Here is a 15,895-nt window from a genome sequence, read left to right as displayed (position 1 = left end):
TAACAGGGACTTCAAACCAAACCCAAGTCCACTTATCATTTTTAAGGGTGCTACTCTTAATTTCCAAGCATCCTGTATTGATTGTGCGTTAAACCCAGGCATGTTTGCATAACTGTAGGTTAATATGATTTTATAACAGTACACTTCAACCACTGATAATGAAAAATCACTTGCAATCTGACACTCTTTGAGGTCCAGACAAACATGTCTGTTGTAGCATTATACAACACTCCCAAGACATGGTTTTCCTCTTTGTTCATAAGAGTTGTAGGGCTGCCATTAGTCTTTCTACCACTTCTCAGTGTGGTTTCAAAACCAGCTAACAAACTTCCCAGTGGCAAATATTTCTTCTGCTATTTGCACTTATCGTTCTTCCAAGGAAAAGCTGCAAATAAATGTAAAATGTATGAATAACCTTTACCCCACTTCGTATTTGCAGCACTGCTGGGATATTGCGGCAGCAAGCACCAGTATTTTTCCACCACGTATGTTCTTTTCTCTCGAAAAGAACAAGAGGAACAACACAATTATTCTTTAAATTTGGCTTCAAAATTAAAAAATAAAAATAAAGGAGGCACTGGTCTCAATTTATACAAGATAAGGTAGCCTTGGCCAGCTTGTGTCATGTCCTGCCAGTTATTACATTCACACAAGGTTGAATTTGAACTCAGTTTTCCAAAGAACCATGGGGCTTGGTTTTTTCAAATCAAATTTCTACAAAAAATCAGGAAGCCACAAAAAACCCAGTTATTTGCTGTAATCGAAGGTCAATTTCTTTACATGAGGGAGGCATTAACAGGGACGGGGGAGAGGTTTTTTGAGTGCTCAAAATTGCTAATAGTATTTCTAAGCTAAACCACCTAACTACATTATACAGATATAAAACAGGATATCACTCTAGACCAGAGAGAATTCTCTCTGAAATCAATATCCATCTTTTTTATGGCCTGACAAAACTCTCACTGTTAAATATACTGTAATAACAATTGTATTAAATTTCTCTTGTGTGATACGCAATCCATTTGCTTCAGGAGGGATTGAATTTTTGTGACCTTTTAACTTGTATGAAGATCTTAATTCTCAAAATCTGCTTTTATAACCCTTGAGAAGTGAATAAGTTATTCTCTGAATTAAAGATCTTACTGTTAGATTGCTTTTCTGTAGCAAATTATTACAAATTAAGAAAAAAAAGTCTAACTTGGGTTTTTCCTTGTTTAGTCCTTATGCACCAAGGATTATTTTTGCTCATTGCATTTTTAAGAAATGATTTTACCAAAATTATTTATACTATAATAACAAAACAGAGAAACAATTTATTCTATTTATTCTTGTGCCTGACCTCTCTGTCCATAAAAAAAAATAATAAAATCCATTAATACATAAATGCAGAATTTGGATCTTTCACAAAGAATAGTCTGAAATGCTTATAAGTGTGTTAAACGACATTTGAGGATTTCAATTGGTAGGGTTATATACACATTAAAAAAGTCATCTAAAAGAACAAAATAATGATTTCCGGATACTTTTCCTCTGTGGAACTGCAAAGAATAATCAAGTCACATTGTACTGAGTGTGTACCTTCACTAGGATTTAATTGCCACATATGAATACCATGAGACACAAATGCATTCCAAGCCTGTCTGTAGAATATTGCTTTTATTAGGGAATTTTATTTCTTCTACGTATGATGGTTGACATTGGACCTTTTTTTTTTTTTCCTCTGAAGTTCACAAAAGTTAGGAGATAAAAGTCCATGCAAAAGAATGTAGACATAGGGTTTTTTTTTTTTTTATAAAGAAGGTAGGAAATTGGTGATGTTCCCATGATATCTTCAGTTTTATACATGAGGCTTAGTCAAGACTTTGGACACAGAACAAGGAGGGCTGCTTCAGAATGGTATAAGGGGAAGGCTAGAGCATAACAAGAGAAGAGCTAGGTATGATATTATGGACATACTGTGTGAAAATAATTGAGGAGTTTCATTCAATTACCTGAAACATTACAGATTTCAGTGTGAACCACAGAGGGGAAAGTGTTGCCGTGCAGTTCTTTGACTGTATCTGAGAAGATTTTATTTTTAAGCAGCATGTGTGTTTGATTTGTTGTTGTTTTTTTTTTTTTCCTAATAGTAATGGCTTAATCAGAAAGATATTGGACTCTGAGACCTAGCTTAGATGCTTTGCTTATTGATGTAATAAAAATTAGCTTGTGACTGAAAAAAAAATCTTATTTCTCATAACTGGATGAAAAGCACCCAAGTGTCTTGAAGGCTAAATATGTTTAGAGATAGGTGATATATTGCGTTAAGCCATTTGTAAGATTTTACACATTAAGGATTTTAACAAGAGATTTGTATAGTCGCTTTGTAAACACAAATGTGGTAGAAATAAATTTTTGGTTAACTAAAGGAATAGGATACTCCAAACCTAGGTGGAGATCTGTGTAAATGAATATGTGAACTTGGTTCAGATAATAAAATTTCATGTTAGTAGAGTGATTATTTTTTTGGTCTTCCTGCAGCATGATGCCTTCTTTTGCCAGGTAGCTATCTTGCTCTAACCAAGAATCTGTACAGGTGAAAGACTCAAAAATTTCTAACTGGTTTTACTCATTAAAATACTAATAATTAAAACACAAGAGGTAGAGGTAGTTTTAGGTAAACCTTCAACTCTTTCTGGCAGATTTAGTGCAGTTGGTCAGGGCTAAGCCTAGGAAAACTAAACGGTATCAGTTTAGCTTTATCTTTTCTCAAAGTAACCTGAGAGTCAGAATCTTTATCCGTTATGATAATATCTTTTATGATGATCTATTCCCTTCCCATTTGAAATTTTTGGCCAAAACGGTATAGGTCTCCAAGGAAGCTATTTTGTAAAGCGGGTTCACACTTTGAAATCTATCCGAGGTGGTACTGGGTGTACTTTCCCCATTGCAAAGTTCCTGTCCACTCTGAGATCAGCTGGAGCGCTATATGACATGCTGGACTTGAATCCTCTGCTGCCAAAAGTAACCCCTTACCTCCCGTGTCTGAAGACACTAACGCTTTCCTACTTGACAGGACTTGAAATGACCATGTGGACAGATCGCATCTCTTCCTCAATGCAGGGTAGGGACAAGGGACAACACCGCCCAGAGTCAAAGCCAGGTTCCTATGGGCTCCCTGCACAGAGCCAAATGTAGGGGAGGAGGAGAAGACGAAGAAAAAGTGTTTATGCATGTATTTTAACTCAACTCCAGTGCCTCTTTTTTTTTTTTCCTCAGGGGTGGTGAAAATGATAACGGATGAAGCCAGGACTTCCTCACGGCAAGGTAAGTGTGTGAGAATTTGCTGCTTGTGGTACTTTCCTGAGCACCTGCTGCTCGCCAGCTACCCAAATGGAGTAGCAGCGGAAATATTTTGTGAAAAGATGCTTCTTGATCCTAGCAGATTTGAGTCATGATCTGACTGTGTAGTGGTTTGTCATGACATCAGCAGAGACATAGTCTGTGTTTGAACTGATTCAACTTCCAATCTTACCTGCTCTCCCAAAATAGTATGTGATTGTTCAGTGGTTTGTGAGAAGACAGGTGGCCTTCTAACACCACAGTGGCCATAGATTTAGGAGACAATGTGATCTTCTAGCAACAAAATGCAATCTTTAGGATTTCATAAGCATATTTATGTCTATGTGGATCTAAGGCAATGTTTCGTCTTAGTGCTTTATACAGAGTAGCTTCTGAAACTCAGAAAATTCATTGTAACTGGCACTGTTAATGTTTTTATAAAAAAAAGTTAAATACGGATGCTGAATGAATCAGTGCATGCTTCAGTACGACACAATGCAACCCCTACAGTTCAAAGAGATGTACAGAACCTGAGACCACAATTGCTTCAGTGATGTGAACCTCTGCATCTCTTAAGGCAGAAACTATTAAATGCTTGGAAATGCTTCTAATGGGAAGCCACAGGCAATTTTAACTTCAGGCTTTTCCAATATCCCAAGTCAAACCTTCGAATTTTCCTCTAATCTTCACAAAGGCACAGTGCACAGAGATAGTCTATCATGAAAAATGAATTCTGAGCTATTTCCAACCCTCCAAAAGAGAGAAACACATCAGATTAGGCACATTTTAATGAAGTTAATCACCTAGCACATGTGGCATTTTCTTAAGGATAAAAAATACCATACTATGATTGATTGTAGATTTTCTGACATAGAATAATTGCAGATATTACATAAACCTGAGACACAGGATATTTCACTTTCTCCATAGTCTGAGGTGGCTGAAAGGTCATTCTTTAAAATTCACAGATTGTGAGGCGATTCACGTTGCATTTTTTGTCATTCCAGCTCCCATCAGTGTACATCTCTACACATTTTTCCATCCCTTTGCCATTAGGTTCATATTGGTGCCACTTGGTATAATTCAGAGGCGTGCCATTTATATACATAAATTGACCTGAAGTCTGACCTTCTTTAATGCCCAAGTAAGCGTATCGGTTATACTGTTTCACAATACCCAAAATTGCCTTGTTCTCCTCCTCATTCTTGGGAGTTGCAATAGTTCCTCCAGCCTCTTCACAGGATTGTAGAGCAGATGCAAAATCAACTTCCCTCCCATTGCTGGCAAGTATTTTGTCTCCTACTTCTCTTATTTTCCCATTCAAAGCAAGCACTAAAACATAAAAAGAAAAAACCTAGTTAGATTTTTAATTTCCTATGGCATATTAAAGAGGAAACAAAGATAAAGAAATCAAGAGATGTAGAGAAAATTAAAAGCTGTAAGAGGAACAGAGGAGGGAATAGAGGGCAAGAGTTGTGAGTAAAGGATGAAGAGGAATAGATTTTTAAAATTTTACCAATTCACTAGTTGTTCACTACGTATACTGTTATGCTGTTTGCGACCATCTGTCACTGTCTTCTCCAAGACAAGCGTGCCCTACTAACATTTGCTACCTACACTATCAGCCCTATTATATTGTGTGTACTTTCTAAAGAGGATCAGTCTGCTCCAAATTTGAGTAAGTGAAACAGAGAAATGATAACTTTTGTGAATTCCTTCTCAGTACAAAAACAATTTAGCACCTCTAACAATCTGGCTGCTGACACATAAAAATGCTAGCAACGTGGTAGAAAGCTGAGGAGTTCCCATGAATCCACGTGGAAAGTGCAATATTTTTTTTAATAAATCAAATTTGAATAAATGCGCATTAGTGTTCCTGAGAGAAATCATCATCTTCAGGAAAAATGATTCCTGATCGCTACCTGCTTTGGATGAGAAAAGGGAGTTTTGGGATGTAGCACCATTTTCAAGTGCGGTTTCTTTCCTGCAAGTCATGATTTTATAATTAATTTTACCTATTGCACTTAAAACTGATTGTGAGCTGAAAAAGTGAAAATGGAAATACTTACCGCCTTCAAGTCTGGAAAGTCGGTGTTTCAAATTTACTAAAACATCATGGCGTTCAGTGTCCAGAGAATCAGGTAGACCTACACAGACAAAAATAAAAGTTGTACAATCAAGCAAAACTGGGCTGTGCTGATAGGAACAATTCCTTGGATAAAATAATAATTTTCCAAATATAACTAGCACACAATGTATTTTTTTAACATCATTTTGTGTGAAATACATATTTTCCTGGTATTTTTTCACACTGTTGTTAATCTATATTAAAGCAAACAAACAAAAACCTCCAACCTTCTGAAATACTGATAATTCCCCTCTGCACAGAAGAAATTTTTTTTTTCTAGTTTGAAGCATTATGTTTGTTATGTCTGTGAAAGTGGCTTTGCCAAAGAGAATTTTTGTTTCATTCTAATAATCATTAGCGAACAGGCACAAGGGAGATTTTGGGTAGGGAACAGTTGTACAGCACCATACCATTTTCTTTTTAATCTGCTGGGTGGATGCTTTGTGTTTTTACAGTGGGATCTAATTTTAACGGAAACCATAAACACTGGTATAGGAGGGTTTCTGCATAGGGTTGTGTGAAATAGAGTCCATCCAGCACTGCTTGCTAAAGATGGGAACTCACTGTAAAAGTAGATACTTGTTTCATACAAATCTGCATGGGTAACATAGGTCCTACATGTAGAATAAAGTTACTAGTGTGCTCCTGTAATTGCATTCCCGCTATTCGCAACTAAAACAAATGGCAATGTAGAAGTACAAAATATTGCTGTGTCTCCCTCTCTCCAAGTTGCAGTGTTGCAACTCGTACTGCACTTCACAGTCAATAAAAAACAACATATTTGACCCAATAAAGAGAGGCCGTTTGACTGACAGAACATTATGAGTACATCAGCTTTTTTCACAGGGTGGTCCAATATCCCCCTTTTCTTCTTTCTCACCTTGCAGCCAAGGAAGACCATGTCTTCCAGGACGTCCTATCAGGCTTCCAGGGGGTCCTAGGAGACCTGGAAAAGAGAAGCACAATTTTCTTTCAAATTTATGCATATTCTGGAAACTTCAGGGTGAAATAGAACTTAAACTGAAATGAGTTACATCTATGAATAATGTGCTTTAGCCTTGTTAATGGACCTGGGGAAAGCATTTCTGCATAGAAAGAAAATGACACAGTGCAAAGTGTGTTCCTTACCAGACTGCTTTTGCACATACTATCTTTGAATACTAGAGAAAGATGCCAGCAGCCTTTTCATTACACTTGTAAATAGTGGAATAACATTTTATTCATACTTAAAAAAAAAAAAAAAAAGAAAAGCTTCTGCTGTGAAAGAAGCAATTCCCTTTGGAAAGACAATGGAAAAGCATTACCAAGATAGAGAGAGATATATATATTTATTTATATTATATATTTAAGGATTGATAACCTGTTAGTTTCCCCTCTTCTCCCAGAAGAGAGAGGAGGCCTATCTTTTAGAAAAAAAAAAAAATTAAACTGACCATTTCCTCCATTCTGTTTTCCCTCCTCTGCTTAATGCAGCTGCTTCCTTGAGGGCATATACCCTTCTGTGTCAACTGTTTTTATTCATGCAGCCTTCATGACAAGGATTCGTTGCAAAAAAAGGGAAATTTACTTACCTGGTAGATGTATCTGTCCTTTCAGACCATCTCTTCCAGGCAGTCCAGGGATACCAGGAATTCCTGGACATTTATGCAGTGCGTGGCAAGTCACTAGCAAAGTAGCTACTGCTATGAGCACGTAGGACGAGTAAGACCTCATGATTGCTCAGGCCAGCTGTAAGAAAACCCACATATTTGTCAGGCAGTGACTCTGTAAGACACTGTGGAGATTGGCTTATGTAATTGAACATTTTTTTCTTCTCTTCCCCCCCCCCATTCGTCTCATCTTGTAATTTACATTCTTTCCTTGTTTAAATAAAGTCTATAGTTTACGTATAAGAGATTTCCCAGATTTATTTTGCTACCATTGCATAGCTTATGTACAAACTGTTTCTAGACTGATACAGACTGGTATGGTCATTACAGAATGACAGCTACACATTGGGAGCAGTGAAGACAAATAATCCTTTTTGCTATCACTGACTATTTGTTGGATTAATCCTTGAGAAATGAAGGGCTTAGATGTAACTGATCACACTTAAGCCATTAGTTGTCTGTAAGGGCTATAATCACTCAACAAAACATAGATGCATATGCTACCAACCTGAAAGGCACAATTGGTTACAGTGGTTATGACGGTTTGGAGCTAGTTAGCAATCTCTTTAAGCACACTACTATTTCAGCACATTTATTTGAAACAAGCCAATTGATAGAGTGTTTTACACACAGGCAAAATTTTATAGCTCAACTGACATGCCTATCTTGTTTTGAACAAAATTCCACAAGCTTGAAAATGTCAGAGTTAGTCTTGTAGAAAATGAATTTTTGCTGGATGGCAATAGGCCTGCTCATCTCATTTTATCCTCTAAGATATAACATTAAGTAGGGTTATAATCTCAGCGCCCAGATATCATGACTAAAAAGCACTCTGAAACTATAGATCATGGGTTTACAATGCAGCTAGTGGGTATGCGGCACTGGTAATGCTGTGCGGTTATAAAACCCGAGTGGATGGACTATAAGACACTATGGCATGGAGATATATACGGTTATTGGTATTCTTCAGTTAACAAGAGAGATACAGAAAGTTTCAAGATGCCAGAAGGAGTATCCCTTTCTAATGACATGACCCCGATAGTTTGACTGTCATACAAAACATATAACTTACTAGCCATGACTTCACTTTTCTTTTGGCACAAATTAGAGAGGATCATGCACTACACTCTCTTAAAAACTTCCATCCTTAAAAAATTCAGAATTGACAAGATCATTTCAATTGACACATAATACGTTCTACACCCAGCTCCACTTAAAGTTGAGTATAAAATCTTGGTTGGCTTGAACGCTGCAAGATTATTAACAGCTGGGTTCATCAGTTAAAACAAGGTATTTGTTTCAAAGCACACATGTCAAGCAGAATCAAAATATCAGTTTATTATTATTACCATTTATTAAATGGATACACTAAAACTGATCTGAGCTTTTTTTTTTAAAAAAAAGGTATTGTTTATACCTTCTAGACTGACTCTATCGTAGAAGGCTTTTGACATTATCCTAAATCTGCATCAATACCAACTATTTTTAAGGGCAAAGTTCACTTGTTTTTCTACAGGAATGTCTCATCAAAAGCAATTCAGTGGGACATAGCCTTGAAGATGAGAATATTCAATTTCATAAATGTCAGCATTTTGCTGTATATAGAGTCTGTTTAAGTAATAGCAGTGCCTATTCCTCATGGTCAAGAATTTCCACTTTAACAAGTGGAAATTTCAAATCCACCTGAGAACACACACACTGCTGAGTTTTGTGTGTTAAATCTGAAGTGTCTCAACTTGTTTACCCTTGACTATATTGAAGGCTAGCAGACACCTCTGACAATGCTGGCCAATGACTCAGAGAGCAGATTAATAAAGTTTCTAAGAGAAACCTACCTTAGGTGGCTAGGAATACTTACATCCCTGAGATAAGGAAATGCAATTACAACAGGTATTCTCCGTCTGGTGCTGATCATTCAGGGAATTACATTTGAAGGGACTACTGCATCCAGCTCATAATTGGATTATGATGCAGAGTCAGAGTCCTGATCAGTTATGTAGCACAATGGAAAAAACAGCTCTTCAGTTTTAATCCACTTTTAATGACCTTCATCAGTCATTACAATCTGGTGTCCTTCAGGCATCTCCTCATCTACTAAAATTGCTAATATAAGCAAAGTAAAAAAATCCTAGTAAAGGAAAACTTAATTTTAAAATGTAAATATGACCATGGAAATGAAAAGGAACAGGTTTGCCTTCTAGCTGAAGATCCTTGTGATTTATTAAAAGGAAATTCAACTTACCCTTCTCCTTCAAAGCGAAATGAAAGAGCAGTTCACGCAAGTCCCCTTTATACAGTGTCGTGTTTGTTAAATGACACTGCTGAAGTGGAGACTGAATAATGAGGGCACAAATGAGCCTTTTTAGTTTTGCTTACACACTTGTTATGCAAATACTGAGAACCATTTTAAGAGTTGAGAAATTTCTTTTCCTTTTAAAGAACAGAAAGACAAAGTTGGAGAAAAAACAATCTAGAACTAACAGATAACTCCAGATTTTTAGACACATACAAAATGTATAAAAATTGAAAGAAACTTTGTATGATTCCAAGTGATATTGCAACCATTTTTCTTATTTTAAAAAAGGAAAAATGGCATATGACCACTAGTGGCTTTTGTAGAAGGCAAGGTGCTCTTGTTAATTAGGGAAGCGTATTACCTTCCATACAGAGTCTGACCTGATAGTCAGAACTCTAAACTTTGCTTCCTATCTCTGTATCTGATGTATTTATCTTACCTTAATACAATTTTCTAGCTGCGTGTACACTTAATGTTTCTGTGAGCATCTGGTCTCTTTTGCACGTAGAGTACAGCTGATCCTCGCTTGGTCAGAGATGGATCCTGGAAAAATCTGTATACGTGCATAAAATCTTCAAATGGAAAACATTTTCAAGTAAAAAAAGACCCCCCAAAAGACCCCAAACAGAGGCTTTGGTCCTCTGATTTCCCAGCAATAAAGATCGGCATGTAGTGAGCAAATTCCTTCTGGTTCTGATGCCTTCTACTGTTAAGACATTTATGTTTGATCCCAGCTGAAGTTTGTTTTATGAACCTCAGCAAGCCAACACACCAGTCCCTCACCTGTGAGACAGAAATACCTCTGCTTCACAGCTTTTCTCTGTTTTGCCAATTTACACTGCGGTCTCTTAGGGATAGAATGGTTTCTACATTTCATTTGCATTTTACTAAAACTGCTTAAGTTTTGTCATGATCTCTGACTATAGTGTCTTTCTACCCAGCAGAATTCACAGCTGCAAGCCAGTATCTTTAGGCTCCTTGCTCAACAAATAGAGAGGTCTAATTATCAACTGACTGACCCAGCTAAGAGAAAATATCAGGGGAGGAGATATGTTTAGGATCCCCTTTAGAAGTGACCTCGTCACTGAAATCTACTTCCATTCACAACTGTGAGCCTCATCCTGCAGTTAAAACTGCTCAGCATGGTCTGTCCTCCCTCACAAAAGAAAAAACAACAACCAAAAAGCCAACTGAAGAGGTATCAGTGTCCTTTTTAGCAAATACTCAATTAACGCTCACAAATGTATGTTACAAACAATTCATCTTCGAGTCCTTCCTCTACCTGATACGCAGCAAAGCTTTGAATGCAGGTTAGTCATTTTACAAAGCCTCTAATCCCACCAGTTGAAACTATTTCTTTCTGTAGTCCAAATGAGGTAGATGAAAAGAACTAGTGTTAAATGTATAAGATGTGGATTAGATAGTACCTGGTAGGAAAAATACCAGGCAATTCAGCACATTCAAGACACAGGTAATTCTGTTTGTGAATGGCAGCAGACCTCTGGAGTACCTACAGCTCTAAGAAACTTCTGCAGTTGCAAGCCAAGATGGGACTTAATGGATCCAGATTTTGGGAACTGATATTTTAAATGTGTAGGTGCCCAAGTTCTTGGGAATCTAACTTGCCAGAACACAATGTCATATAGATCCAGTTTCTAGGCAACTCTGCAACAGTTGTAATGGTTAGTACTGTTTGTGGTATCACTGCCCATACACATCCTCCCCATGCATATAGGTGCAACTTTAATACATGAACAACATGATAAATCTTTGCAGATTTGTACGATTTCTTCCACCTAACACAGTTTATACTTAAAATCAAATAAAGAGTTGGAAACATTAATCAGGGAAGTCAGTAAAGCCCCACCAGCTACACACTATCTGTCTGTTCAGGAAAGTGTGGCATGAGCAAAACGAGGTTTAAGACATATAAAAAAATTATAAATGATTATCTTTTACCAAAATTTTCAAAGAAACATACATTTGATAACAGTTCTTCTCCCATGAGTCAGACTATACTTACACAATGGAAGCTGATAAGAAATCTAAAACATAATCCAACGTGAGAGGTTACTTAGTCATTAGATTTACTTTCCTTGGTTATGTGGCAGAGAATTAGGGAAAACAAATATACTAGAATAAAGAAGAAAGAAAGAAAGTAAATATTTTTTTCTGCAACCTGGCACCCCTGTAGAATAAGCTACCAGGCTTGGTACTCTGAAATGTACAGGTAAACCTGTGGGGTAATGGCTGAAGATCTTTAGCTGGGTAACACCCACAAAACCCAGCCAGGGAACTCTAATGGTTTCAGTGGGCCCCAGATACTGCACCCTTCTTTCTATCTTTAAGCAGAACAGTAAGATTCCTTCTGATGTCTTCTAATGCATCAGATATGCTGTTTTGTTAATGCCAGAGAATTAAACCCAAACCCCACAATGGCCTGCTCAACTATTGGCAAAGGAGAACTTGGGGGGGGCGGGAGGGGGGGAAGGAATCTGATTTTCAAAGACACTGTGTACCCATAAAGACTGTTTCTTTACATAGCAGCTGTGCACACTACCCTCAAAAAAGTAATTTGAAAACTAATAACTGCCAAGGTGGTTTCAAAACTAGAACCAATTTTATATAGCCTTCAAACCTCTAATTTTCAGAAAACAAGGTGAACTCTGCATTTCGCTCAGCACACTGTTTTGAAATAAGCTGATTACTAACAACCTTATCATGGCCCAATCTGCATAAAGCTATGCCACACTCTCACGTAAAATGCAGCGCTGTACAGCCACGCTAGTTTACTTCAGCAATCTGTGAGACATTAATCTTAAATGTGTCACTGTGCTGCAAGTTCCTGATATCAGCTCTCTGAGCTTGTCCTTGGCACAGCATCTGTGTGGTAAGCAGGTGTGGTCAATTCTCCAGATTTACCTTGTTCAAGACAACATTCATTTCTTATATTTGTCTAGTATTTCCACTGTAATCTATTTGCTCTGCTGCTACAGATCTTCAAATCAGCCAGACTTAGGTACCTATAGTCAGTTTTAAGACGCATCATTGGCATCAGCTTAAACCCTCATCAGAAATATAGGGAACTAAACATATGTCACCTATTAAGTAATGAAACAATCCAGTGGGTAAAGTGCTGCCTCCTCCCCACCCGTGGTTTAATTTTATTGAGACAAATCCAAACAATAACTATGGAAAGATCAACAGTCCCCCTTCCTTTGGAAAATAAGAAACGCAGATAAAATAATTTTTATGCTAGTTTACAGTGCATTGATGCAGGAATAGGATGAAAAATGTTGAGAGTGTGATACCTCACTACACTGCTAATACTGAAAGAATACGAGTTCTGCTATGGGGGTAGGTCTTAAAATTTGTATTATTGATGAGTGTACTCTAGACTTATGCCACTTCAGCTTGAGGATAAGCATTTTACAGGAAGAATGTAATTGCTGATGAGACCTATTTATGTTTATGAACAAGCACAGTATCAGTGATGTGCTGTCAGCTTAATAATACACAGTTATTTTGGGGAATGAATCCCAGGGCAGAGATTTCTAGGTTTAAATGTAAGCAGGTAGATGGAGGAGAAGAAGGAACGCTGAATATAATGAGATAATGAGGTACCTAAAGAGAGGACCGCAGAGATAGGGAACAGAGCTTGGAGCAGTGGATTTTAAAGAGCTGGCTCCATCAGACTGTACTGAACAGCCCTTGCATTGAACATAGCATTGTTCTCGCTAAGTACAGAAAACATAAGCTTAAGACACAAAAAAGAAAAGTGTTCAAGCAATGAAATTTAAAAAAAAACCAACCCACATCTATTTCAATCTATTTTCCATTCTACGAGAAGCAAATTCAAACTATACTATCCAGAAAAGGGGAAAAGGGGTGACCAGGTTTTTCAGAGCTTTTGTTAAAAAAAAAAAAAAAAAAAAAAGGCATGGTTTTCTCCTGCCAAAAAATTTATAACCTTAGAACTATGTTAACAGAAGAACTATTTGTCCTTTGTTTTCAGATTACATCTGATTCCTTCTTTCCCATATACTCGAAGCAATTGATTTAAACTACAGACTCATAGTCAGCATACTACAGGACATCAGCAAAGCAGCCTCTTGGATTATATGAAAATGGTAAGCAAGTTACTAGACAAGTCATTTTGACTGACCCATTATTTCTATGCCTTGAAAGAAACAGAGAGAAAATCAACTAGAGCACGTTAAAACAAAGGCAGCAAGCCACTCCTGCTTTGGCATAACATGGCAGATTTTTAGACAGTGTCTTCTTCCTTCCTTCAGGCAGGATAATTACTCTCCCTTTCTCCCTTCCCACATTCTCTGCCCAGGTTTAGTAAAAATTTAATCATACTGTAATCAGCTTCTGCCTTGTCCTTTTAGAAACGAACAGAAACCCTGAAATTCTAACTTCACAACCTAAGAATGATTTCCAGAGTGTCTGTATCTTACCTGTTTCACAGCTAGAGAAATTAAAGTTTAGGGAGATGCTATCCTTAGGAGCATTGAGGAAGCCCATTTTTTTCCAAAGCATCTATTCACTTTTCTATCCTGCAGGCCTGTACCGGCTCCTTAATTCCTCCTTGTATCTTCCTCTGTGCTAAACACGTGGCCCTCTACGGGAACACCACACAACAGTTTGGGAGATGATTCCTAATCCTTGGTCAACAACACAACAAAATTACCCACTGCAAGGTCAATTAGTAGTGTCACGATGGAGAAAATACTGCCTTTTTCTACTGGAAATAATGCAGAAAATAATCATCAAGGTGTTCTGCCACATTGTGTTCCCATGGAGATGAACTGTACCGTGTCCCTCCTATCAAAAGTGGCAATAGGAAGCAATTTATGCTTGAACAGCCACTGGCCAACATTGCCTTGGAAACATATGCTCGTAATTCATATCTTGCCCTTATAAACAGCCACCTGGTCCTTGTTATCAATTTAAAATAAAGATAATCTAACCCGCAGATAGCAAAAAAATCCTGCTAAACTGTGATTACGTTGTTATTGCTGGGAAATGGCCCATCTAATGTCTCACTGATAAGTGTTACAACATATATATCCAAAAAGCATTGTCAACATTTTATTTGCAATTGAAATTCAAAGTCCTTGGGAGAAACTTGCTACTGAAAACACATGGCAGAAAAGTACAGAGTTACAAATGAAAATAATAAACTCACCAAGGTCTGGTGGTCACAGTAAAATGAAGCTGCTTTGCATCTTACTGAAGGGACCCCAACTGGCAATGAATTCCCAGAAAACACCATGTATCGCGGTTGTTATTGCTGTTGTGAGCTGAAAATTAGACAATAGGTATTACAGAATTCCATTTTGCACAGAACTTCTCAGGAGAGTGAACACAAAATTCTGTATGTTTTAGCTGATTGTGTTGTTCGAAGGATATAGTATTTAATATACTGAATCTGTTTCTTTTGTAATAGCACATTTTTAGATTCTAATTAGTGCAAAAGCATAGAGGAACACTTTATATCTATTGAGACACTTCATTATTTCAGTTTCCGTGAAAAGCAGAGCTCCTGAGCACCTGATAGGGTTGGTGCAGCACAGCCGTGCATCCATCCAGCTCCCACAGTTCAGCGCGGTGGCTTTGTGCTTCACCTCCAGAGGAGCGGATCTCGCTCCCCAGGGGCAGGGGGGATCTGGTGGCAGTGGCAAGCGGTGCTGCAGGGCCCCAGCCCTCGCCGCTCTCAGCAGCTTGTCCTTCCAGCAGCAGCGTCACGCAGCGCAGGCATGTGGCCCTACCTACAGCCACCACAGCTTCTGCCCGTAAATCCCTGGCAGCTTCAAACCAGCCATGGTTTGGATACCCATGGTGGGTATCGCTGGCAGGACAGCCACAGCGCCGAGATGCCAAGGAAAGGCCATAGGCTGAAGTTCCAAGGAAAGTAGATTAAACTTCTTACCTTGTGTTGATTCCTGAGCTGACTTGAAACTTTGTAAGTTGCTGTTATTGCAGAGGCTTCAGTGTTCTGAATATTCTTGGAAGGTTCCTGTAAGGGACAAAGAGAAAAGAAAGGCTCAGCTACTTACATATATTTATTAAACCCCTTTTCCTTTCACCCCGAGCATTCCCTGACCGTAGCTGCGCATCCAGGACAGAATATTCTAGACCTAAATACTAAAGAGAGTTACTTCATAGTTTTCTGCAGCAATTTTGTTTATTACTAGATTTTCAAAAATCTTAGACTAAAAAGGTTATTGATACTTTGAAAGATGCTTATGGTTTTACTCTCTAATTACCAGGCAATTTGCTTGCTGAGTTCTCTGAAAGACTTTGCAAGTTAAACTCTTAAAGAAAATAAATACAGCTTGTTGAAATTGCTTGGATTTTCCTATATAGTGAGACACAACCAAGACTACTCATCTGCTAAAAGAGATAATACAGAGGAATTGAAGTTTACTTCATAATTAGCAATTGGGTAAGTAAATAGGTTAAAATTGAGAGGATTCTCTTGTTGCATTGGTT

At 37.8% G+C, this 15,895-nt stretch overlaps 1 protein-coding gene across 1 annotated transcript; it reads right to left on the bottom strand.

Moving 5' to 3' along the window:
* Window positions 1-4,276: 4,276 nt before the first annotated feature.
* LOC104286039 (pulmonary surfactant-associated protein A-like) lies at window positions 4,277-7,162 on the bottom strand. The gene is made up of 4 exons (XM_009884577.1): window positions 7,021-7,162; window positions 6,330-6,395; window positions 5,391-5,468; window positions 4,277-4,653 (listed from the first exon to the last, which is right to left on the bottom strand). Exons 1-4 carry the CDS (start codon window positions 7,160-7,162, stop codon window positions 4,277-4,279), a joined length of 663 nt encoding a protein of 220 aa, XP_009882879.1.
* Window positions 7,163-15,895: the final 8,733 nt, after the last annotated feature.

This window comes from Charadrius vociferus, unplaced genomic scaffold (genome assembly GCF_000708025.1).
Source record: "Charadrius vociferus isolate BGI_N301 unplaced genomic scaffold, ASM70802v2 scaffold655, whole genome shotgun sequence".
In the NCBI taxonomy this organism is placed as follows: domain Eukaryota; kingdom Metazoa; phylum Chordata; class Aves; order Charadriiformes; family Charadriidae; genus Charadrius; species Charadrius vociferus.
This window is presented reverse-complemented; position numbering and strand designations above follow the sequence as displayed.

Coding starts and splice junctions, on each gene's coding strand:
- LOC104286039 (XM_009884577.1), bottom strand. CDS start 7,162: ATGAGGTCTTACTCGTCCTACGTGCTCATAGCAGTAGCTACTTTGCTA. Junction 5,469..6,329: donor TGGTCTTCCTTGGCTGCAAG/GTGAGAAAGAAG, acceptor TTGTCTGTGTAG/GTCTACCTGATTCTCTGGAC. Junction 4,654..5,390: donor ACTTTCCAGACTTGAAGGCG/GTAAGTATTTCC, acceptor TTTATGTTTTAG/TGCTTGCTTTGAATGGGAAA.